This window comes from Vicugna pacos, chromosome 22 (genome assembly GCF_048564905.1).
Source record: "Vicugna pacos chromosome 22, VicPac4, whole genome shotgun sequence".
In the NCBI taxonomy this organism is placed as follows: domain Eukaryota; kingdom Metazoa; phylum Chordata; class Mammalia; order Artiodactyla; family Camelidae; genus Vicugna; species Vicugna pacos.
This window is the reverse complement of record NC_133008.1, coordinates 13,418,813-13,444,282: the sequence shown is the minus strand read 5'-3', so window position 1 is coordinate 13,444,282 and position 25,470 is coordinate 13,418,813. Positions and strand designations below refer to the sequence as shown.

General features: G+C 46.6%; 2 protein-coding genes across 4 annotated transcripts in view; one reads left to right on the top strand and one right to left on the bottom strand.

Moving 5' to 3' along the window:
- The window catches only part of DOCK2 (dedicator of cytokinesis 2), a 371,024-nt gene that overhangs the window by 174,229 nt on the left and 171,325 nt on the right, over nt 1–25,470 (top strand). The gene's annotated exons all lie outside the window — the stretch shown is intronic.
- INSYN2B (inhibitory synaptic factor family member 2B) lies at nt 1,622–20,725 on the bottom strand. Of its 3 annotated transcripts, XM_006198996.3 has the most exons (3): nt 19,401–20,725; nt 18,195–18,269; nt 1,622–2,982 (listed from the first exon to the last, which is right to left on the bottom strand). In XM_006198996.3, exons 1-3 carry the CDS (start codon nt 20,723–20,725, stop codon nt 2,796–2,798), a joined length of 1,587 nt encoding a protein of 528 aa, XP_006199058.1. In that variant the 3' UTR covers nt 1,622–2,795. The 3 variants fall into 3 exon arrangements, 1 of the variants encoding a protein (XP_006199058.1); XR_012063110.1 differs by lacking the exons at nt 18,195–18,269; nt 19,401–20,725 and adding an exon at nt 6,905–6,954 and having other exon boundaries at nt 2,895–2,982; XR_012063109.1 differs by lacking the exons at nt 18,195–18,269; nt 19,401–20,725 and adding an exon at nt 6,891–6,977 and having other exon boundaries at nt 2,896–2,982.

The following is a 25,470-nucleotide window of genomic DNA, read 5'->3' as shown; positions in this document are numbered from 1 at the left end:
CATTAGTACATAGTCTTTAAGAAGGTGCTCTATAGGTGAGCTGGTATTAAGTTCCAAGGACGGTGAGTATGCATTTTTTTTTTAACTACGGAGTGAGCAGCTACATAAACTCCTGCGACTTAAACTGACTTATCAGTCTTTTTCCTCCCAACTTTACAAAAGTACCTTTTGCTAAATTAACGTCTCTCCGTAAAACCAGGTAACCTCAAGTACACATTTCTGTAGGATATCCTGACAGATGTTACATAATATTTTACAAAGAAGCAATTTTCACAAGAATAGATGAGTATAGAGTTTTGGTAAATGTATATATAGATATATATATATTCTTTTTTAAACACAGAGATGATCATTTTTGTTTAGCAGGAAGGTTTTTTTTACTGAATCCATTGCCCTCATCACAAGTTCAAATGTTCAGTCTTCAGAAGAGACCTCCTACCCAGCTGCAGGTTGGTGGCCCAGGCGATGCTGTGTTGTGCTTTGGTATAGAATTGTTATAGCCTTGTTTGGCTTTATTTCTAGAAATGCCAGCCTTTTCCGACCACGATTGCATCTAATTCAGTTGAGGGTTTACCTGAGGCTCCCAATTCAAAGTGTATGACAATGTATACTTCTTAATTATCCAAGGGTTGGATAACCCTTTTGGTGTGTGAGTTACCTCCGACACCTCTTCATCATGACAGGCTAACTTTGGCAAATGATCCATGTCCGCTCTGGGTGGCTCTGCTCATTTCATGTTGGAACGTGCACAGACTTTATGCAACAGGTAGAGTAGGTGTTCCTGTCTCCATTCGAGAATGGACAAACAGGCCCTGGAAATGTAAGCAATTTGCTAAAGGTTGATGCAATAGACTGTTCTATTGCCTGGGTCCCTTAATTCTGGGAACAGGATTCTTTGCATTCTAGCATGCTGCCTAAGAGCATAAATTAATTTGAAAATTAGTGTAAGCAAAGCAAATTATGATGGAAGCTCTACTACAGGATAAAATTATATAAGAGATCCCAAATGATTCTGCTTTATTGGATTATCCTCTGTGCTGTTCTTTTCCATTGTGGGGGCCAACTGAGAGTTGACTGTGTGGATACAGAAAGATCTGTGGCTTTTAGCCAGTAGTAGCATCTCTTATTGAAATGTGGCTTCTTAAGTACGACAAGTGTATTTATCTTAATTCTAGCTTCACGTTATGTATTCTGGTCTCATTTTGTGGGTTTAAACATTACAGTAGAAACAGAACAAGAACATCTTGAATGACGTTCCAAGACTTAAATAGTGCAAGCTGAGATTCCTTGCCAAATTTCCCTCTCGCGCTCACTGAAATAGCTTTGTGCACTGCAGCGCAGTGACAGGGGAAGGTGAGGCTGTCGGAGTGGTTTGCTCAATTAGTCTCAATTTGCAGTAGGGTACTCAACATCCCACGTTCACGCAGGGTGCCACAGTCTGCAAAGACACCCAATCTTTAGCAAAGGGGATTATGAAATGCCTCCTTCATTGGATGCTTGTTGAGTTTAGGATCCCTTTTCTAAGCAGCTTCAATCCAACCCCAGGCTGATAGAGAATTTAACAAGAAGGAATATGAGCCTCGCCAACCTACCCCTCATCCCTAAGAGTATGCAGCAATCACTTAATTATATTCCTTTAGTAGTTTGTTCAGCCATGCAAGTTCGACTGGACCCACATGTATGGGGGTCTTGTCAAAAGAAGTGAGCCAGACTTTAAAAGAATTTAGACTTTGGGAAGGAAAGGTCTTTAATACTAAAATGGAAAGAGAAAAAAAATCCTCACCCCAAGTCCTGCTGCTTCTTCAATCAGGTGGCCATTGCCTGGTCACCAGGAAGGGAGGCTGTGGAGATTAATATACCTTTAAACTTATCTACAAGGCTGTTGCAGGGATAAATGAGCGAGAACCAGTGTTGTGTTTTATCTTAGTCTTATTTCTGTTACTGGTAAGATGAAATGGACAGACAGGCTGCTGGATCTCCTGATCTGAAAAGTTTCAGGGAAGTTAACTGCGGAATCTTAAAGTTCAAACCCAAACCAGAGCCCATCCATTTGCCAGGCGGCCTCAGGCCTCAGGCTGAGAAGCAGGATGATTTAAAGTGGGCCCCCGAGTAGCCACAACTGCAGGATACTCACACCTGCAAGTCCCTTGTGTCCTGCAGCGACCTTACTCTGCCACAGACTCTGAGGCCCACACAGCATGAGATGACAAATCCTTGCTTTGGGATCAAGGGGCTAATTAAGCATGAAAACAACCCAACCCCCAGGTGATCTTGCAGTTTTATGCCCTGCCCGCTTTGTTGTGCTTATTATGTATGCCAGTATCTTAGAAAACTGCCAGTTTCAGTATCTTTTTTTTTTTTTCTGAGTATCTGCTTAAAACCTTCCTGCTCTGCACAACACTTTGCTTTTCCTTTGGGATAATGGACCCAGGATGGGCAGGAAGTGCTTAGCATCCCAGAGGTATAGGAAAGGGCGAGGGGGCATTTGCCCATGGTGGGAATCTAGACCCTCAGACCAAACTGTGGCCTGGCTGGGTGTGACAGGAAGCGAGGCAGGTAGTCACTCAGGTCCATGAAGTCCTCAGCCAGCAGTGGCACGCACTCAGGTGAGGCTGTGGTCAGGTGTCCAGTGGTGGCTAAAGCAGCCCCTCCACCCCCCCAACCCACCCCCGTTGTAGTGGTTTCGCAGGTCGAGTGGCTCAGAGCCTGGGGCCTTTGCTAAGAAACAGAGAAGCCTGAGGGCAGTGATGTGGCCACCTCGCGGAGGGAGCGCAGAGGGAGTGGTCCCCGCAAGCTCAGATCCACCAGAAGCATTTCTTCTTCACCTTCTTGGTTTTCCGCCTTAAGTCCTGTTTCTCGGGGACCGGGGGCTCTGTTGGGGACTTTGGTGGGGGAGATGCCTCCTCAACTGGCTCTGCTTCCTCCAGACTCTGTAGAACTTCGTGGAACCTGCCTTCCTGCTGCCGGAAGTCATATTCTACACTGAAAAACACGGAGAGGAAGGAAGGAAAGTAAATTCGAATCAGCACATTCTGAGTTAGCATCACCAGATGCCCCACTGACGTGGAAGAGCATGGGCTTTGAGATCAAGTCTCAATACTTAAATATCTACCTGCTGTGCGACCTTAGGAAAGTTGTGCCACCTCCCTGAAACCCCAGTTTCTCATTGCTTGAATTGGCACCCGTATTGCCTTCCTCTTGGGGATGCTGTTAGGTTTAAGAAAAGCGTGTAACATGGCAACCTGATAGTAGGTGTTCAGGAAATGTTGCTCCCAACTCTCTCTCACATTTATTTGGTGTTTCTAATTGTTCATTCTTTTTGCATACATTTTATGCATGAAAACTGCCTCGTTATAAAATATTTAAGTAATACAGAGGAATAGACAATAAAACTGTCAGCTCAGTTTTCTTATCCATAAAATGGACATAATAATGGCCTCTATTCTATCTCAATGACTTTCCATGGAATTAATATGTATTAATTAAGTCAGAGAATATAAATGAAGTACGTAGAGCAGTGCCTGGCAAGTAATAAGCCCTCCACATGTGTTAGCCCTGTTGCTGTTGCTTTGCTTTTTGGGGGGGGTGGCAGTAATTAGGTTTATTTACTCATTTATTTGTTCATTTATTTTAATGGAGGTACCAAGGATTGAACCCAGGACCTCGTGCATGCTAAATTTGCGCTCTACCACTGAGCTATACCCTCCCCTCCCATTACTGTTATTATTATCATCATTAACTTTATTAATGCTAATATATTCTGTCTTGCTCTTTGCTTTGCTTTTCAACTTAACGATGTGTCTCAGAGAGCTCTACCCATATGCTTACTTCATAGTATTCCTCTATATAGATGTATTCAAACACTCTTCTTTATGGGCATTTCCAAATCTCCATTTTTTTTTGCTACTTTATTAATGTGTTTTGGAGTCATTAATGTCCCAGGCTCCATTGTATCATCTGTGCACAGGTCTGTGAAGTAAGCATGACACTGCTGGGGACCAGGGTTCCCAGGGGTTGAGACAGTCGGAAGCTGGGGAGGGCAGCAGCTCTGGCCCGCGCACAGTGGGTGCTCCCACTCCCGCTGCCCTTTGAGAGCTTGGGAGTCAGGCTGGTGGGCGGCAGGGACTCTCAGCCTGTCCGGTAACTCTGACTCAGCCTTCTCAGAACCTCAAGAGCTGGGCCAGAAAGACTGACTCCTGGAGACGTCTCTGCAAACTGCATGGGCACCCCCTGCCCTTAGCTGTCCACACTTCCCTCGCTAGGAGATTCGCTCCCAGAGGAGTTACCAGTGCCAGGATGCTTGTAGGAAGGCTCTTAAGCTCATGGCTGTGTTTGTTACCTGATTTCGTACTGGAACTCTCAGAAGGCCCAAAGATGCGGAGCCAGCGTGGGAGTGTGGAGAGTGGAGGAAATGCAGAGTCACGCAAACAGTGCATGCTCCTTGTTTGGCAAGGAGGAAAAGGAAATGTGTCCTATGGAGCATGACAGAGCCTCTGATGGTTTGTGATGTGGCCTAACTGGGCTGAAAAGGAGCTGTCTTTAAAGGGACTCTGTCCCGGTATGCTATGTCCATGTCGCCTCCCAGAGACCCAGGGTCAGAGTAAGGACTGCCAAAGGGACAAAGCATGATTGTCACACGTGATTAATAAAGCCCCCATATGGGACCTTGTCGCTGGGCACTCTGAGATGGAAGAAGCTAAAGAGTCAGAAGAGCTGGGCGGCCTGTTTCGTAGCCAGACCAGCGGGGTGTCAGTGCATAGGGAGCTGCAGGGATGGGTGTCTGATTATTCTGTTTCTGTATTTTTGATACGTTTTCCCTGGAATTTTCTTCTCCCCAGCTTACATCCTTTATTTCCTGCTCTTCCCTGGTCTCCTCCAGTGGGACATACTCCTGGCTGGGTGACTTACATAATGTACGTAGCAACACAGGCTGTGTTTTCCTAGGCAGAACTCTGCAACCGATTACCTGTGAGATCTTGGCAAAGTCATTTCTCGTATTCAAGCCACAGCATCCTTATCTGCAGAATGTGCGTGGTATCTACTCCTAGGATCTCAGCGAAGTACGGACAATGTCATGCACGTACAACACTCAGCTCAGAGCTAGGCACCAACAAACACTGGATTCCATTCAGCTAGTCATTCAACAAGCATTTATTGAGTATCTCCCATGTACTAGGCCCTGTGCTAGGTTCTGGGGGAGAAGTAGTAAAGACGACAGACAGACAGGCAGGCAGGCATTTATCCCTGGCCTTTTGGCCCTGGTAATCTGGTGACTCTGTGTCCTTAGTAAATGCTAGCCAATATCAAGAGCTATTAGAGACTTTCTAGCCAAAGCTCAGGATTTTCCAGATCAGTGAACAGAAGTATTAACAGACATACACTGAGGCTCCTGCTTCCAGGAGGTACTACCCAGCACTGCACCCCTGTTTGTCTCTGAGCCTGGGGTGGGTTTCTGTCACCACTACCTTTACCTCACTCTTCCCAGTTGAAATTTAAGGAAATGGATTCAGAGGCTGGAGAAGAGTTGTGTCCAGCAATCTCTCATTGCTTTAAGGAAGGAATTTAAAGCAATGAGTTGCAAACTCTGATTCTCACCCTCTCATGCATTATTTCACAGACAGAGAACGTCCACATTCTTAGTTCTCCTAGCTCCTGAAATACTGCTGCCCTCCTTTCACCAAAGCAAAAAATAATCTTCGTCCCAGAGTGTTACATGGGGCCAAAAAAAGTGGGTACCCTCTGCTCATTCTAGTAATTTCCTCTGCTTTCTGGTATAGGACATTCCATCTATCCATCCATCCATCCATCCATCCATACATCCATCCTACCACCCATCCATTTATTCATCCAACCATCCACCTGTGCAGTCAGCCAACTGATTAGCCATCTAACTATCTATTCGTTTATCCAACCATCCATTCATCTATCTATCCATCCATCCATCCATCTAGTCATCCAGCTATTCAACCATTGATCCATTCATCCATCTGTTTATTCATCCATCCATCCTACCACCCATCCATCCATCCATCCATCCATCCTACCACCCATCCATCCATCCATCCATCCTTCTAATCATCCAGCTATTCAAACATCCCTCCATTCATCCACCTGTTCATTTATTTGGCCAGCCAGCCAGCCAGCCAGCCAACCAACCATCCTTCTATCCATCCATCCAATCATCCATCCTGCTCTTGGTCTGACACTGTGTTCAGTTACAGGGACATAACAATGAGATACAGATGTCGATTCTGCTTTTGTGGCTCTTGCTTCCCTGTGTGTGAGACAGATGATTAAACTAACAATTGCTTTAAAAGTATGCCTTATATATATCTCAGCTACCCTTACTTTCCAGCTCTTCATCTGTATACCTCTCCCAAATTATATGAACACACACATAAACCAGCCTCCTTCTTCTCCTTATGTGTGACATTTCTCTGACTTCGTAATTCAAACAACAACAACAAACCACCTGAGTTTGTCAAGACTCACAACAGTATCCTAATGCCAACTAGAAAAAGTAACGCTCTAGGTGAATCCAGAATGTGTGTAGCACTGGCAGGCCTGGGGACGGAAGAGCCGGGTGACAGAATGTAAAGTCTGTCTCAGCTCACAACTTAAAGTGCTGCCCATCGTAGAGGATCGAGCAAGGGCTCTCGAGTGGAGTACTCCTGGGGTTTGAACCGAGGTGGTACCATTTACTGGCTGGGTGACCTTGGGCAAGTTGCTTCTCTTTCTGGGACCCAACTGGAAGTGGGGGTAATGAAGCTACCTCCCTGGGTGGTTGTGCAGATAACACCATGACAGGTACAATGGCCTCACGTAGGAGATGGACTCCACCCACTCCACTAAGTCTTCTGTCCTCCTGTCTTAGGGACTGAATGCCTCACCTGCTCCCTCATACCTTCAACTCTTCAGTAATTGTACACTTTGCCGGAAACATCACTCTTCACCCCTCCCCTCTGTGTACATTCAGGGAAGAACACACCCTTTATATTTCTATGGAAACACCACAGGGTTCCATTATAACCATTGGGACTTAGAGAGCTCCCCACCGTCCTCTTGCAGCTGCCCCACACCCCGGTCTTGACAATTTAAAGGGGATTAAAAGCGACTTTCTTTTCAAGGCCAGGCAAATAACAGAGTATAGAGACGCATGTGTGCTTTGGAAAGAAATTAATGCTTTTTAGGCCAAAGCAATTTATTAACATAAAGGAAAATCATCACTTTTCTTCTCATTCATCCGTTTGACAAACTACTGTTTAGTTTGGAAGTGAGGAAGAGGATATATATTTTGTTTTGGTAGCAGCTGCTTTGTAAGTGGGCAGAGGGCAGTGCCCTTTCTCATCTGTCTCTCATTTTGAGGCTGGGTGGAGAAGGAGAGGTGCCCCTCAGCTTCTTCGCCATCCCACCCCATATTCAGCAACCTCTTCAAAAGGGGATCTTGCTCGGTGAGAATTCAAGCTAACTCTTAACAGAGGGTTGTTTGAAGATTCTGGGGAGTGACTTGGGTTTGGTACCCAGGCAGAGCACCAATAACTTTCCCAGCCTTATTTCCCCTTCTCTCCTCCCTCTTAATCTCCCTGCCCTCCCACCCTTACCATCCCCATCCCCATTCTATGTGGATGAAGAGGAGTGCTGAGTGCTTAGCTGATAAAGAGCTCTGGCTCACAGTGGGGGACAAATGGTGGTCAAGAGAATGTTACAGTACAGGATTCAGGCTTGGACCCGTTAAGATAGCCTGGAGCATTCAAGGTTGGTCCTGCCAGGTTGGTCCTTTGAGGATGCAGGGAGTACCCGATGCCTGGTTCAGGGATGCTCAGTTCACTGTGTGGGGAGCCTTAGAGCCTTGCCCGGCCAAGCCTGTGCGCGGTGCCACTTTGCATTTAGAAAGGAGCTGTGTGTAAACCGAGAGTGGAAAGAGTTTTCAGGTTTGCCTCTTGAGGGCACCTCACTAATCTCGCTGACAGATCAGTGCTCCAGCCATCACGCTGGGTGAAAAGCAGAAGGATGTTTTTTCAGGTAATTGGAAGTAGCGAGAAGCCCTAAGTCATGGCTTGTCTGGAAGGAGAAACAGTGAGAAGGAAAAAGTAGATAAATGCGTATAAATATATAAGCCAACAGCAGAGTCACATTCTGGATGCAGCATCTTGGCTGGGCAAACTGAAGTTGGGTGAAAACAGAAAGAGATAAAAGTTTATCTAGAAACAAACAATAGAACCTCTTACTTTTATACAGCACTTCATTTCATATTCACAGTAGCTCAGGAATCAAGGGAGGTTGTATCTCCATTTAACTGACAAGTGAGTCGGTGAAGGGAAGTCACACCATGAGTTATGATCAGAGTTATGATCAGAATCTCAGCTTGCTTGCTTTCCTGACTCCTCTGTTTTTTCCCTAAAAGGGTATCAAATGTTTTAGCCCAGGGCTTAGCTGTTAGCAGAGTCTTACTTTAAGAAGTTAAAGATATAACAAGAGAGCACCTGGGCCATGTTGCGTGAAGACACATGAGTAATTTAAATGGAGAAGAAGGAGGAGAGGAGAAGGAGAAGGAGGAGATGGAGAAGGAAGTGAAATCTGTATGCAGACACTCTACTGCAAGTTCAGAATTCTCGCATCTCATGCAGTTCTCACAGCCCCATGAGACAGATACTACCTTCATTTCACAAATGAGGAAACTGAGGCAAGGGGAGGTTAAATGTTCTGCCAAGGGCACACATAGTAAGTGGCAGAGCTGAGATTTGAGCCTAAATTTTCTGACTCCAAAGCTTGTGCACTGAGAGACACAGCACTGAAAGAATGGTAGTCTTCACCTGTGTGAGATCCTGGTACCAGATGGCTGTGGGGTGGGGTGGTAAGAAGTCCCGTGCACCTGAATGACCTCACAGCCCGCTGCGGAACCAGACCCAACCTGGGTCTGGGCTGCATGGAGGACCCTTCATGTCCCAGCTGACCAGTCTGCTCTGCCACCGTTCTCCCAGATTGCAGGGACATCCTGACAGGGAGGCTGCGTACTCAGAGAGGACGGGCACCCCCATAGGTGGCAGCTAACTCAAGGTCTGGTGTAGGCTGCTGAGGTCTGCAGTGGCCCTTTGCTCTTCCTTCTCGGCAGGTGGGTCTTGCTCTTTTATCAAGAGAAATAGTGTGGAGCCATAAACTCCAAGCAGGCTGGCTGAGAAACCAGTGGTCCATGGCATCTCCCCAAAGACCAGACCACTTCCAAGTCCCTTTCTGCCTCTTCATCATCAGTGGAGGGTTTCTGTGGCCCCGCTTGCCATAGAACCCAGGTGCACCACAGATCTGCTGACCTCCTACAACTTTCTGTTTAAAAGAATTAGCTGTGAGAATCAATGGAATCTGCGAGGTAGTTTTGTTCCTGCCCACTTGGATTAATCACCCCACTTTGGAAGGGATCTCTGGGGAAAAATCACAGTCTGGGCAAGCCGAAATTTTAGTTATTTTTTTTCCCCCAGCCTGGAGGGCTTATTGTTTCTAAAACTTTCTCCTAATGACCAGTTTGCTCATTGTTTATAGGGTGCAATTTGAAGCCTCACAACTCCCAGCCATTTCAAGCTTGGCATGTGCACCCCTTCTCCTTGGGCATGTGTCTGCTGACGAGTCCTCAGGGAATCGCAGGTTCTCTTCTTGGCTCGTAAATAAGCAGGGCCGGGCTGCAGAACTCTTCACTGCCGACTGCTGTCTGCGAGAGCAGGCTGTGCTCTGGGTTCCGTGGCTCTGTGTCCAGAATACGTTCACATTAAGCCCTCAGAAAGAGAAGGCCATTTCAGAGAGCTTTCACACAAATGTTCACTGGTAAGGCAAGGTCAGAAGGTAAGAGAGGAAGGGACCGGAACGTCTCCTGAAAGCAGGACCGGGTTAAGCCCTAGCTCTGTTGGATCTTGGACAAGTCACGTATCCTCTCTGAGTCTCAGTTTCCTCATCTGTAAAATGGGAATAATCACCACACCCATATTTTAGGGCGGCTGGGAGGCTGAAAAGAGATGATATATGTACAGTGCTTAGCAAAATGCCTGGCACAGTGCCTGGTGCAAGAAATGGTAGTGATTGTTACATTAACTTGACAGAGAAATAAAGACTGGGTCATTCTGTGGTCAGCTGTGGCCCGCATGCCAGCAGCTGTCCATTTGTTATTCCTGCGAAATTCTCAACTTGCTTGATTTTATATTTATGGCATGTTTCAGCCTCTTTAGCTATTAATGCATTAAAACAGGTTTCATGTTTTTATTGCAGATAAATTGCTGATGCTGTAAATTCTACTTCTTTCCCCTTACACTCTGGGGAGAAGAAGAAAGGGATAAACATACCGAGAGAAGCAGGGACTAGAGGAAAATGTCTTGGGGATCACACTGTTGAGACTAAGAGAAATTTCCACGTGTACCCCAGACTCTATGCCTGTGCTATGCGTGGCTGTAGTTGTTATGGAGATGCTGGGTAGTATTGCTGTTAACATTTGAAATGAACACTGCTCAGTCCGCACTGAAATGGGATACGAGCTGCAAAGGCATTGTGATTACTGGAAAGAACAGCCATGCTGTGTGCTTTATAATTACTCCTCACTGCAGGCTTCATTGCTGGCCAGAGAGAGGACTGTGTCTGGAAGACGAGGCTCTCGCAGTTCACCTGGCTCCATGCTGGGAGTGCATCGTAAGCAGACGAAAGGAAAATACTAAATAATTTACGTGGAAAGTTGGCTGCTAAACTCAACAGGCCCAGGAGCATATTGCATTTCTAGTGAAATGCCTTTTTCTCCAGTTAGGTAATAGCTTTAAGTGGCAGGCAAAGTCAAGAGCCAGTGGCCAGGAAACTCAGCCCTAGACAGGAACTCAAGAAGGCTCTTAGCGCGCCACTGACTGCATGACCCCGGGTGACTCACATAGCTCTCCAGAGCCTCTTTCCTTGGTTACTTGAAGGCCTGGCTTTTCTCCTAGAGGGCACACAGCTGTGCGGCTTTGGCCTGTGTTCCAGAGACTCCTTATGATAAGTTCTGAATATCAAAACAGTGAGGGGGCAACGGGGATGCTGGTCGCAGGATACAAAGGGAGGCACTTGGCAGCAAGTCTCCCTTTGAATATCCATAAATTCTTCTCCGCCTGGCTCAGGGGAGTTGTGGCGATGAAGGAATCAGTAATGATGAGAAGGCAGCCCATGGCCTGTGGACTCTGAGGACAGGAGGGCGTGGCGGTGGAGGATGCCGGAGTTCAGCCTCATGCTTGTTCCCTGGGTCAGGAGCCTGTGAGGATCTCCTGAAGTGGGAGGTGCTGGGCAGTGCTTTGCACGACCTCCCCCCACCATGAGGTGTTTGCAATTGCTCCTCCAGGCCGCAGCAGAGGGCAGGCAGTTGCTAGCATTTGGGCCCTCGGGCTGGGAGCAGAACTGGGCTCTAATTGGTCTGAACCTTAATTGGAGGAGGAAAGTCAACAGGGATTGCCCTTCCCTTCCTGATCCAGATGAGGCCCGAGGAGGTGGGAGATACGGGTGGAAGGAGAGGCTACAAATGAATCCCCTGCGTAATGCATAATGAAGGCCCAGGCAGAAACCCATTTTCTCTTCTCACTGGAAACAGAAGGCATCAAGAGATACACTTACCCTACGAGCAAGTGCCCCCCCCCCGCCCCTTTCCTTTTGCCTCCGCTCTCACCTGCACCCCCCAGTTAGGTCTGTGCACGAGCACCTCACCCTGTAACTGAAGGCAAGCAGAAAGGTGCATCATCTTTCCAACGATGCATTTAAAACTAAGCTAGTTTCTGGGCTGTTGTATTAGTAAGAGCTTTCTATTCGTGGACATGTAGGCAGATTGTCACAAAAGTTTCTAGTAAATCAACTCCCACCTCCTTTCAAGACGCTGATTTTATGTAGTCGAATGTTTGTCAAGCTTTACTGAGATCAGACTTTCCCAGTCGGACTGTCTGTAATGGCAGATTCCCGTCCTCCACCCACGCCTCTGATCCAGCAGGTTCGGGGAGTGAGGACCAACATCCAGTATTCACAGGTACCCAGGAGGCTCTGATGCAGTTGGTCCGGGGTCACGCTCTGAGAGCACTGCTTAGGGCCTGCATCAAACACACACCCTCACAATGCCCTTGGCCGAGGAGAGCTCAGCTATGCCACGTTCTGCTGAGCGCTAATACCCCTCAGGCAGGTCTGGCCTCTGAAGGCAGCGTGCTGTGGAATCCGGCCAACAGGCAGAGAGGACTGAGTTCCAGTCATTGCAACTTAGTAGTTTCAGAATAATTGTGCGAGTGCCTCCCTCTCTCAGTCTCAGTGGTCTAACCTGAATATCATGCAAGTGCCTGAGCCTCAGTTGTAAAATGGGACTATTTTCACCCATCGTATGTGGTTGTGAGGATTAGAAGGGAGAACAGAAGGCATTTATAATAACCAGTAATAATAGATGCTCAGTAAATGGCAGGTCTCTTCTTATTTCTGTCCCCTAGTTTTCATCCCAACAGATGCCTGCTCTCCCCTGCTGTCACAGTTATAAAAATCATCGAAGTCAAATAAACCAGCCTCCCATTGGATGTGAGCAGTTGATGAATTGTAAGGGTTTGATCCAGGTGTGTTAGTTTCCTATTGCTGCCGAAACATATTACTGCAAATTTAGCGGTTTAAAAAACAACACAATCTGACTCTTAAGAGTTCTGGAGGCCAGAAGTCCTCTGGAACTATAAATCAAAGTGTCAGCAGAGCTGTGTTTCTTCTGGAGGCTCCCAGAGACAATATGTCCCTTGCCTTTTCCAGCTTTTGGAGGCTGCCCACATCCTTTGGCTTGTGACCACATCACTTCTACCTCTGCTTCTGTTGTCACAGCTCCTTCCCAGGCTCTCCCTCTCTTTCCCTTATAAGGATCCTTGTGATTCCATTAGGCCCAACTGGACAATCCAAGCTACTCAGCCTCAGTTTAATCACACCTACAACGTCCCTTTTGCCAAGTAAGGTAATACATCCTCAGGGTCCAGGAATTAGATCGTGGACATCTCGTGTGGACACTGTGCTGCCTCCTATGCTGGGTTTTGATGTTTTTCCAAGAGACACTGAAGATCTAATGCCTTAATTCCCTCTTCCAAAGAGATCACTGGGGCAGTTCAGACACCATAGAAGGGAGAGATTTTAGCCTGGAGGGAGTTTGCAGTTTTCCACAAATCGGACTTTGCCTTTCCTGCCACGGCTGATACAGCAGTACTGGGCAAGGAGGTTGGATGGCCGTGGTGAACAAGGATCCCAATGTCCTGTGAAATTGCAACAAGCTCTCTGAGTCATCAAAGGAAGATTTGATTAGGTTCCATCTTGTCGTGTCCCAGGTATTTGAAAATTGAGAATCCATGTGCTACATTCAGTCGCTGTTTGATTCAGTTCCAAAAGATCTGCTGTGGACCTGCTGCACAGAAGCCTACCTTCCTTAATAAGAACATTTGATTAATCAAGGCCTTTCCGTTTCCCCACCTAAGGGTAGGGACACACACAAGTAGTAACATGACTTGACTTTTGGGCCATCTAAATAGCTGTCTCAAGCTTTTCATTCTTCCCCTAGTCAGTATAGCCATTCCCTTCTTTGACGAGATTCTGTCGAGCACTAACTATGTATTAGACACTGGCCCACGACTTTGGGATACTAGCCATTTGCTGAACAAAGAAATTCATAAACACTGCGTTACAATGCAGTAGGATAAATGGTCCAGCAGAGGAACGTGCGTGCCAAGGGGGTCCTTCTTGGGAAGGAGTGTAAGGTTATCCAGAGGAACTGGCTTTTAAGCTGCAAGACTAGGAAATTTCCAGACAAAGCGGGACATAAAAGGCATTCCAGGAAATGAGGAAACTTACGCATGATGGAACACACAGTATTTGAAGCCAGCTGAGTTAGTTCCCAGTGGCCGGGGGGAAATACGAGACCCAGCAGGTAAGAGGCTTAGTATCACATTCAAAGGACTTGAAAAATTAGCTAAAGGAAACAATAGGAACCAAGACGAAATTGTTTAGCAGGAGAGTGACATGATCAGATTCTACTTTTCAGGTAATTTAGAACCCTGTGTGGAGGATTACTTAGGATGGGGCAAAAGGGACCTGTGGCAGAAAAGACCAGTTAGTGTTGAAGTGACCAATGATGAAGGTCTTCATGGACCAGAGACAGAGGGGATGAGGCTAAGGGGCTGGCTAAAGAAAGTAGAATCCAGTTTGATGTGTGTTGTGAAGGAGCAGAGTGAGGCAATGAGGACTATAATTTCTTTATGGAGTCATGGTTAGTGGTGTTGAACAAGAAAAGAAATGTAGGAAGAGAATTTTGTGGAGGAAGATCAGGCGTGTGTTTTGGTATATGGTGAATTTGAAGTACCCATGAGATATCAAGATGGAAAGATCTGTAGGTGGTTCAAATATACATATGGGGAGAGAGAGAGAGAGGACTCATAAAAAGGGTAGGGGAAGGTGGTGTCTTGGAAATTAAAATTAAACTCCATGAGTTCAAGTGAAACCAAAGGATGAGAGGAAGAGACAGCTTGTCCAGGTAGACCCCTGAACAAACAAGAGCTCTTCTGTTGTTCTTTCCTTTCCAGCACCTTTCAAATCTTCCATGGCCAATCTCTCTCCTCACCCATTGAAAGTGGTGAGTTTGCAGCTGTCTCTTCATTTCCATTTCCAAAGGAACATACTTGGATAATAGAAGAAATTTTTTTTCTGAGAAAGACTTCCTATTCTTTTCCCTTAAAATATTTGAGGCATTTTACAACTTAAACCAAGCAGATTTTCTCCTGGGAGCTACAGCCAGAAGACAAATGCATGATCTGTCATGGAGTCAAAGCCTTCCAGAAAGGCTCTGTGATTCTTAGAGTAAATGTGAAGAGAAAGTACAGGGAGGTATGGCTGAAGGAGCAGAGAACAAGGTGAGGGAAGGAGGAGGGAGGAAAGGGAGCTGATTCCTTAGGACACTGCTTCCCAAAATGCAGTCATTCGTTCACTACCTTCATGGTTTTTGTGAAGCTCCCCACACACCACCTGCACAATTATTTACTTAATTATTTTCCTCTCTAAATCAATTCACTTTTTAACCTTAAAAAACATGGCTACAAAACAAGCAAAATAACTTGAAAATGGAGACCTGCATCACTTAGAGTAAATACGTAGGGAGACTAGTTCTGAAAGTTAAAAAGCTTCCATAAAGAATTAGAAAGGATTACATTCTGGCTGAATACTGTTGCTTGCCCATGGCTATGAACCTGAAACATGCTTTTTCTTAGCAAAGTGTGATAAGCGGGCATTAGAAAGGTTTTTAAAGACATTCTAGCAACAAAGTCAGGCTTCTCCCTTTAGGCAAATCAGAGAGATTGAAATGAATTTGATAAGAGAATAACCTTCTCACTCATAAGTAATTCAGTGCTATTTAATCTTGGGTACCACAGGTGGCATTGATGAAACCCTTTGCGTAGCTTGTCCTAGGATTAGTGCTCAGCAGAGATGAGGGGAGTGGGGACTAAACAGCCTGGAGCCAGCTAGAGCCCTAAGGCCAGTTCCCACGCGCTTTCCTTGGAGCCCACAGCAGGCAGAACTCAAAGGAGTCCGTTTTTCCTGGTGTGTGGGAGCTCCTGAGAGCCGTACGTGGAATCTTTGGGCGCTGGTCTTGGTTGAGCTCTCCTTGGTGAAGCAGGATCTACCAAAGTGATTCCTGGTTAAGAAGAAAGCCAGTGAGGCTTTGAGGAGTGGGTGGGCAGAAGGCTCCTCTCGGGGCAGAGAGCGTGAGCTGGATAGAACCAATGACCCCACGTGCCTGGATTGAAGCAAGCAGCGCAGCCATAGCCTTGGGCTGGTGGGGCCACTTAGAAAACCTTATGGATTGCTAACTTCGCAGTAGCATCTCCAGCAAGCCATCCATCTCGCACCCATATGCTTTATGTACAGTGACGTGCACTGGGCCCATCCATCACAGGGAGAGAGACTGCAGCTTAGCAAGGCCTGAGGATGAGTATTTCACATCACTGACGTATTAGTTTGTTAGATCTGACTTTCCAGGATGCAACACAGGGTTTGAAGTCATTTGAAATGTTTAAAAAAAAAAAAAAAGACAACTTTCATCTTCCCCCAGTTACTATGACAGGGATGTTGTTTTGATCTCTTTGCCTTCATCAAATTAATTGCCCGTTCCTTCTCAATGGCTTAGATACAAGGGTATAGATACTGTCTGGAAGAACGGTGTGGCTTTGAATGGTAATGAGGGGTGGAGGCATACAATGGCCGCTCTTCTTGGAAAATTGGAAAGGGATGTGTGCATGAAGGTTTGCTAAGCCATCCAGGGGTGTAACTGAATTTAGAATGTTTGCCTCGGATGTTTGAAGTAGGGACTCGAAAATGAAAATGCTCTCCGACTTGTTGGAAGGTTATGCTTTAGCCAAATATTATCATTTTTAATTCAGCCTAGAACATCAGAACACCGGAACTGAAAGGGACCTGATTAAAGGCCCTCATTTTTCAGATGAGGAAACTCAGAGGCCAGAAATGAATTGCCCAAGGCCAGGGCATGAAACTCAACAGTAGATTGAGAAATAACCATTTGCCCTTTTCATTTGTGGAACCTAAATAAAAAGTCATCTTAAGGTAACAGGAAGTAACATCATCTGGCTGCTGAAAAAAAGAGACTGTCCCAAGTTTAAATGGAAGTTAGTTAAAAATAATTCTTTTTGCTTATGAGGAAAAGTTTTTTTGTCCTCCCTAACAGTCTAGACATGTAATGGTTTTTGTCTTCCTGGTGATTGGGAAATTTGCTTAAGATAGGGGATACTAAAACAAAAAAGGAGCAAAAAAGGTACACATTTGATGAGACTTCCTAATTATTCTTTCCAATGCACAAGCCTTTTTCCAGGGCCCCCTTTTAAGAGGAGCTATTTCATTCCCGTGTAAAGGGCATTTTCTGTGAGAGGTCCTGAAACTTCTGTTATTTGGTGACAACACTGTGTGGTCCTGTGGCTCCCTAGGTGTAAAGAGTTGACAGTTCAGTGAGAAATGCCCAAGGCCTCGCCTGGGGGTCGGGGCCTCCTGACTTCCAAGCCACCCCCTCCACGCCCCCCTGCCCTTGTTAGGATGAAGGCGCAGGATTCTGCTGCAGAGAATGAGACATGTCAAAAAGAAGACACAGGTGACCCAGTTTGCTCAGGCCCTGGATGCCTTTCTCATCAGAGAGAGAGAAGTAATAGAGAAAAATCAAACCATACACTTTTGTTAAACAAAATTAGATGCTATCAACTGAAATGACAGCTTTTGACCATTTTTGCACTGTGCCACTGGAAGTGGACTTCCAGCGCAGAGGGCATCGATCTTTCCAGTGATGACGGGAATCAGCTCTCGGGTTTGTACAGAATTTTGCTGTTACAAAAGGCACTCACATGTATTTTCTCATTTGCTCCTCATGGCAGCTCTGAATGGGGGATAATTGCTCCCACTCTACAGATGAGGAAACTGAGCCCTGAACAAGTTAGCAGGTGTAGACTTGGGGGTGTTGACTCCAAATTTTGTGCTCTTATCACTGTATGATCTTCCTCTTTTATTGCTTATAAAAATCCACCCTGTTGCAGCAACCTTATCCCCTGCTGGAAAGAAATAATGTACTTAGAAATGGATATACGGTGTTCAGCACAGTTCTTGACATGTTCTCACTGCTTGGCGTGTGATTGCTACTGTGGAGGAAGAGGCGGTGTGATACACTAATCAGATCACAGGGTTTGGGGTCAGAAAGATCTGGAGTTGAGTCCCGAGTCTCTGAAAATTTGACTTGAAGGCCCCTTCTGCTCTCTGAAAATGCTGTATGTGAGTGGGGCCAAGTGGCTGAACTCCCCTGAGGACATTAACACCTACCTCACGAGGCAGACTGTGAAATGAGGTGCAAATGGGCATGCAGAGTTTAGCACAGTGCCTGTAGTTAGTGTTCAGTAAGGGGAGGGGTGCTTATCTCAAAAGGATTTCCTCATGGACCTGATTGTGAGGAAACAAAGCAATGCCTGCCTTGGAACCAGATGTTAACGTTTCATAGTTAAACACCTTGTCTTTCAAGTCTCAGGTACTCAGAAGCCTCCTGTCTTTGCTCCTCTCTTGAATTCCTGCGTCTAAGGGAGTTTACAAGAGTGTTCTGTGCACACACACCCCCTCCCCCAAGGCTCCTGTGCTGTACAGAGCAGGTCGCGGTTGAGGCCAGGTACCTGTAGATGATGCACGCTGTGTTCTGGCAGGTGCTGCAATTGTTGAGATCTTGGCCAGTTCGATAAAAGTTGCGCCTGCAAAACAGAGCATTTGCTCGATAAATCTATGGGCACAAGTCCCATGGGGTGCATGCATTCTACCGGCTCATTCCCTGCAGCACAGCGCTGCCCCTCTCGTGGGTACCAAAGTCTGAAGCTGCATGGCCAAAACAAATAAAGAAACAAGAAACCCATATTAATAGGACCTCATATTTCTGGAGGGCTTTATAAATGTTTAAGCACTTTGACATCTGAGGTTTTCTTCATACCCACAACAAGCCTGTAGGATGAGTCAGTTAATCTTACCCTCACATGATAGATGGGGAAATTGAAGGACTTTGCAAATGAGTAGAGGAGGATGATGAAAACTCCTGATCCTTTAGTTGAGGGCATGTCTCTCTGTATCATCGCAGTGCTTCTCTCTTGTAAGGCAATGTTGATTCTGATTCACATCAGAAAATGCCAGTTAATTACGTCTTCCCTCCCTCACCCTTTTGTTGATTAGCTTTGGCCATTCCTCCTTCTCAGCCTTTAGAGAGCACTGTTTCAAGGGAAGAGCATTCCACACCTAAACAAGTCACTGCCTTCCCCTCCCCAGACTGGTGCTGAGTCACCCAGGAAAGCATTTTGTGACTTTCCTTCTCTTTGCAGAATTGTGATCTCATTTCAGTTCCTCCTTAGCTGGTCCGCGATGGACGGGCTCAAGCCTTCAAAGTGGTCAGTGGCGGGAAAGGGCAACAGGTGGCTTATCGGCCACCTCAAATCCTCCGTGACAAGGAACTGAAATCCAGTGCAAATGCAGTAACTTGCTACCAGGATGGGGCGGGGCGGGGAGCACCTGCATGCTGTCACTTATCCCCATCATTTATCAACTGGACACACATCTTAATAAAAGTCATTTTCGACCCTGCTGCTTCATTGCCCCCTTTCTCCAGTCTGTTGATTCCTGGAAACAAAAACAAATCACCATGGAAATCTACCAAAGCCTAGAATGAAATGAAACCCAGTCAGAACAAAGAGAGGCCATTGCTGGCGATTTTGGGAAACATCACCTCACACATTTTGGAGACATTTTACTAACAGAAACCTAAGCTCCCTCTGCCTCTATCCTGACAAAGGACTTAACTCGTAGTTTTTAATATAAAAGAAAATAATAATTCTCCTTACCCTTCTGTGAGAGCTCTAGCTTTCTCCAAGTCTTGAATTACATTCAGAAGGACTTTAATTTTCTCTTGGTTCGAGTGCAGAGATTCCTCCACGGATTGCAGCCTGCCCTGGAGGTCGCAGAGCTCACCCTGTGCCAGGTGAATCTGATCAGTCCCACCAGTCTCCCTGTTGCTCTGATGTTTGGTCTCCCTCCTTGGAAGAGAGGACGGGAGGTGACCACTTCCTGAACAGTTTTGAAACTCCTGGTCGTCGGACTGGATGGGGTTCTTCGCCATCTGCTCCTGACACACAGGGGCAGACTTTGACTCACTGGTAGTTTTGAGTGGCTGCAGATCCAGGTGATTGTTACTGGATGGAGAACAGTCTGAAGCTCCCCCTGGCTGGGCTGGCTGGCTGTGGGAGCCTGGCGGAGGGGAGCTCTGAGTCCGTGGATGGGACCGAGACGACAACGGGCCAGGGTCTTTGTCATCGGGGTTGTCTTTGGGCAAAAGCAATTCGGGTTTAAGTTTCCCTGTGCCGGGCATGTGGTTGGCACCGCTGGTGGCATATAAGCAGGAAGGGGATCTTTCTGAATCTGATGGCCACACTCTTCTCCCATCACCTGGACACGTGTCATCCAGAGCGGGTATGGAGTTGCTAACCTCAGCAGACCTGTCTGGGCTGAAAGTGGACTCTCTGCCTGCCCAGGTGGGACTGTGATAAATATCATCTGGGACCTGAATGGCGGCTGTCGCTTTCTCCGAGGCCCTCCAGGTCCCTGCTTCCAAGCATATGTTCACAGGCCCATTGCTTTGCACCTTGGACATTCTGGGGAGAAACGAGTGGGACACCTTGACCCTCCGAGGCCCATCCTCAAGATGCGGAGCCAGCCTTAAGCAGGCAAGATCAGAGGACACAATGTCCTGTTCAGAGAGGTTGCCGTTGACCTGGATGGCACTTTGGGGAGCTGTCGGCATTTCCACCAGGGACTTGCTGGCTGTGAGCCTCTTCCTCTTGAAAACTGGGAAATGCTTCCTGAGACTGGGGGAGGTTTGGATGGCAATGTTCCGAGAGCCCCCTGCCTTCTGGGACCTCGGGAAAGAGAGCGAGTAGGTGGGGAGGTGATGGTGCCCGGCGGCCTGAGTCTTGCCCATTACGGCGGGGTCCTCGGAGGCCTGGACGTCAGCCTCAGCGAGGCCAGGTGGGGTCTTACTGGGGCCATCCTCCTTAAATCGCACCTGCTGAGACTTGCTCCTGCGGTGGTGAGGTTGCGCCACGAGCTCCACCGACTCTAAGCTGTTACGCTTCAGAAGCACAGGCCTCACTTTCGTGCTTTGCTGGGCCATTGAGCCTCAGTTGAAAGGACTGGGAACACACACGTCTCCTGGGCGCATTTCCTTAGGTCTTTGGGGCAGCATCTGACGATGGCATCTCAGACACAGAGATCTGCCAGCCAGGATGGAGCGGCCCTCTCCTCTGAGAATGGGCAGCTCCGTTGGCCATTCCCAGCCAATGGGTTTTGCTTGGGGGCGATCCGTCAGGCTTCCCCTGCAGTTAAAATATTATTCCAGTGCAGCGATAGTTGCCAGTTAGATAAACAGTGAGTTATGCTAATTATTAAACATCTGATCTACCACGAGAGCTGGTGGGCTGTTTATCAAGGGAGGCTGGCAGGTGGTTCTGATTCTGGAAGAAGCTTGCTGTCTTGAACAAAAAGACAACGAAAGTACCATTTAGGGGAGAGCGCCAGACTCCCAACGTGTGAATTCCGAAAGAAACCTGCTACGTCTGGAACATACGGCTTCCTTTCCGGGAGCATCAATTTCCAGTGTAAGACTATGGGAAACTTAAACACATCTTCTTTCCATCGCATGTAAACAGGCGGAGAAATGAGCGACCTGGGGCTTGGCTTCTTTGATGATACAGGGCGCGCCTAAGGGAACATCCCCATTTATGTCAATCACAAATTCCTCCTGTGGGGCCATTGTTTTCTTTCATGCTATTTCCCTTTTCTTCAGTAAGGGAACTTGATCCTCCTTAAAAAAGCCTCACAAAACCTGGTGGCATGTGACCAAGGCAGGACTGAGGCATCCAAGGGCACTCAGAGGGCAGAGTTCCTGTCGTGGCATCTTGGCTGAAGTTCACGTGTGGGAAAAGTGAGCCACATCTCTAGCCTCAGAGTATTTGAGCCAAAAACTGTGTTTGCTTGGCCTGAAGGGGTCAGGGCCTGGGACCTGGCCGTCTTTGCTGCAGGAGAGGAGAGCCTAAAGGGAAGAGACAACAGTTTCAACTGAGAACGTAGGTCCTGGGGACCTGGGTTTCTCTCCAAATTCCAACCTCCCAGCTAAGCGCTTCTGAGTGGATGGTAGGGGTAAGTCAACTCACTGCCCTTCTGTCAGTTCCCTTAGGGAGTCAGCCGCCTTGTGGCTGCAGGGCCTCGGAGCAAATGCCTCTCCTCCTGGATTATGTCTCCCTTCCCCTCCCAGGTATCACCCAGCCAACTCCCTTTCATCCAGTGAAGCCCCTGGTTAAGTGTCAGTTTTCCCCAAAATCTTTTCAGTGACTCCTCTGTCATGTCCACTTCTGGTGCCAGATCACATAAAGACCCTCCATTATACCTTCTCATCACATCCTTCATAGCGCAGATGGCAGCTGTCCCTAAATCATCATTTGCATGTGTATTTCTTTAGTGTGAATCTCCCCCCCCCCCCAACAACCTGTAAGCTCTAGAATGGCAGGAACTGAAAACACATTTTTACCGCTTGGGTGTTTCCAGCCCTCCTTTTGGTTCACCGCGAGTGCTTGATGAGCATTTGATGAAAGAGCGTACAGTGAATGAAGGGCAGGTCCTTTGGAAGCAAAGGAGAGCCTGGGGAACGGGGGTTCTAGGTCACAGTGCCCGGGCAACAGGATGATGGATTCTCTATACTAGGACTGAAACATTTACTCAAGGACAAGATTCTCCCCTAATGTCTTCATTTTTTAAATTGCTCTCCAGGAGATAAATGTGCATAAAATCCTCCATAGAAGGTGTACCATGTAGTAATAACAGTTACCATTTATTGAACACTTATTTCTACCACACTGTGGGCTTCACATGCATTAACCATAACAACTCTCATTTACGGAGAACTCACTAATGCACCGGCTGCTGTTCTCAGCACTTTCCAAGCTGCAACTCATTCACTCCCTACCCTGTAGCAGGAGATACTAGTATTATCCCCATTTTACAGCTGAAGAAACAGAGGGCCAAGGACGCACAGCTCGTGAAGGGGCCAGGGTCTGGACTTAAGCAGTCTGGCTCCAAACCTGTGCTCTGACCTCTACACTCCGTTGGTTTTCCAATATTGCATTTAATCCTTAGAACAAAACTTGATACAGAGAATGGGCAGAGTCTAGGGGAACACTCGCCTCCTGTGTTTGAAAAGCAGGGCTGGCCTCTGAAGGCTGCATCATCCTGTAACTCTGGGGAACTGCCCTGTTGATGACCGGTTCCTGGTCACCCTGCACAACGATCCCAAATAACTCCCCTTTAAAAATCAGTTTCACGTTTCGGTGACTGCAGAATGTTTTAAATCGAGAAGAATCCAGTCGCCTATCCCCTCCTTCCAAGACTAAGTCCTCTCTGCACCATCCTTTTCACGGAATAAGTAAGCCCACCTGGATACCTGTAGTGACAGGGAGCCCACGACCTAATCTCATAGTCCATAGTAAGTACTTTTAGTAATAGTAGCAAATATGTATTCAAAACTTACTATTACCAAGCCCTGTGTTAACACTTGACATTTAATCCTTAAAGTGCCCTCCTGTATATAACCCCCATTTTGCAGAATGAAGAATTAAGCCTTGTGAGGTTAAGTCAAACGCCTAAAACCACACTGCCCATACCTTTAACCCTTGTGTTGCAGGGCCTAGATAGTTTTACGTCTGCTTTCGTGGACTTCTTTGCCTAGTTGTCCTCTACGTTCTCCCTCTCTTCAACTGCTCGTTAGTGCTTCATTCTTGGAAAGTTAACTGACGAAGGCTCTGCTTGTCTGAAGCTGGTTTTCATCAGAGCTAATGTTTAGTGAACACTGATCATGTGCCAGGCATCCTGACAGGTGTTCGCTTACTCTTGTACCTTCATCTTCATGGCAGTCTTAGAGGCAGGGGCTGTCAGTCACGCGTTTTGTAAACGAGACAACTTAGGCACAGAGGTTAAGTAATTTGCCCCAAGTCACTTACCCAGTGAACCCAAGGGCTGACCTTGGAGTACAGGCTCCTGACCACTGGAATTTCCTTCCTTGTCTAGAACTTGGGGAAGGACTGATCACCTTGTGCAGGGCTGTCAGGCAGATTTCAAAGTCCCGCCACATGTTCCTTATGAAACTCAGCCATTCTTCTGGTTTTAGCCCCGCTTTTCCTCCGGGAAACGTATAGAGCCTTCAAGATTTTTTTTTTTTTTGATCTTTAGAAACCGTTTTCTGTTTTTAAAGATATTATATGTTCATTGTAAAAATTCAACTAGTGTAGATAAACCAAAAGGGAAGAAAGCAGATGACCTGATATTTCACCATCCAGAAGGAGCCATGATGCGCCAACGCTTTGGTGAAGTTTATTCTACACACCTTGCTGTGCAGCATGACACATCTAGCACGTACACTGCATGCATGTGCAAGTTTACAGGAAGCCTTTTTTTACTGAACAGTGCAAAGAAGGTTATCATGAAATATAGATTTCACACCATCGTTTTAAGTAGGCTAACAGCACTCTGTTGTCTAGTTATACCATGATCTATTCAAGTAATATCCTTTTGTGGATATTTAGGTTGTTTCTAAATATTTGATATTATTAATAATCCAGTAAATAACTTTTTTTTTTTTTTTTTGCTATATGAACCTTGGAGCACTTGTCTAATTATTTTCTCGGCATAAACTCCTGGAAGAAAAACTAGTGGATTCAAGTACCTGTGCATTTTACTTTTTGTGGCTGTTACCTCTTTTCCTTCCAGAAAATTCTACCAATGAGCAACCACCATCAGTGCATGAGAAGGCTTTTTTTACCAGAGCCTCTTTGCCACTGTTTGGTCAGTTTCTGTTTATTTTTTCATCATTGCCAATGAAATGGGAGAGAAATTTGTATTTCATTGGTCTCATCATGGAATTTATTCAAGGTTGGGCACTTTCCATGTGTTTAACTGGTTTCACACTGCATTTGGTACAGTTAAAGAACAGGAAAAGTTGAAAGTAGCAATTTGGACAATTAGGCTAATGTGGAGAGTCTTATGTCCTGGACATGACCTAGGAAGCTTAACAAGTATAAACATTTCCACTTTTAAAAACTGCGAATTTATATTTCAGTCCTTCTGCCCCCAGTGCCCACCGTGACCTTTGCACAGACATGTCCTGAGGAGGATACCTGGCTAGAGGGAAAGGACTCACTGTGGCTCCCAGCTGGCCATGAAGTGACAGGGAGTTCCCCGGGCCTTGGTGGTTAGGGCTTAATGAATACCCTGGCCAGAGCCCAGAATTGCTGCCTAGAGGTGGTTATTACAACCGCCCTTTCACCGCATCGGCTGGGAGTCATTGCAGCTCTTCATTCCCTTGATTATTAATTTACTGAACACAAAACCAGCCATGTGTGGTCCAGCCATGCCTTTAATCCACATCAGACATTCCTCGTGAGATTGGTGTCCCCTTCGTAAGTACAGCAACATTTAGTAGTGTCTCTGTAGGTCTTAACCTGTAGACTTTCTCTGGAGCAGAGTTCCATTTCTCTTCTCTATACAGTGAAGGCTTGAGTGCATAGGCTAGTTTAGCTTATGACCGACATCGTCTAGAATCTTCCGCTTCCTCACTCTTGACCCGGCACAAGTGACTTGGCCTTCATGAAACCACACAGAGCGTTGTGAGGATTACATGAGATAACCTATATAAAGTGATCAGCACAGGCAATGTTAGCGCTGCAGATAGAACCTGGCTGGAGATCGCGCTCCTGTGCAAGTTGCCTGGGCACGTCCAGTTTCCCTTGCGAGAGTAAACTGTAGGTAAATATACAGGCAGGAACCCACGAGGTCGGCATTCCTAGAAATCCTGCCCGTTTCCCTGCTGCC

Bases quoted from the DNA above. Each gene is read 5' to 3' on its own strand.
- INSYN2B (XM_006198996.3), bottom strand. From the start codon at position 20,725: ATGGCCCAGCAAAGCACGAAAGTGAGGCCTGTGCTTCTGAAGCGTAAC. The intron at 18,270-19,400 runs GTAAGGAGAATT...TCTGTTTTGCAG, and splicing joins GCTAGAGCTCTCACAGAAGG to GCGCAACTTTTATCGAACTG. The intron at 2,983-18,194 runs GTACCTGGCCTC...CGTGTTTTTCAG, and splicing joins ACAGCGTGCATCATCTACAG to TGTAGAATATGACTTCCGGC.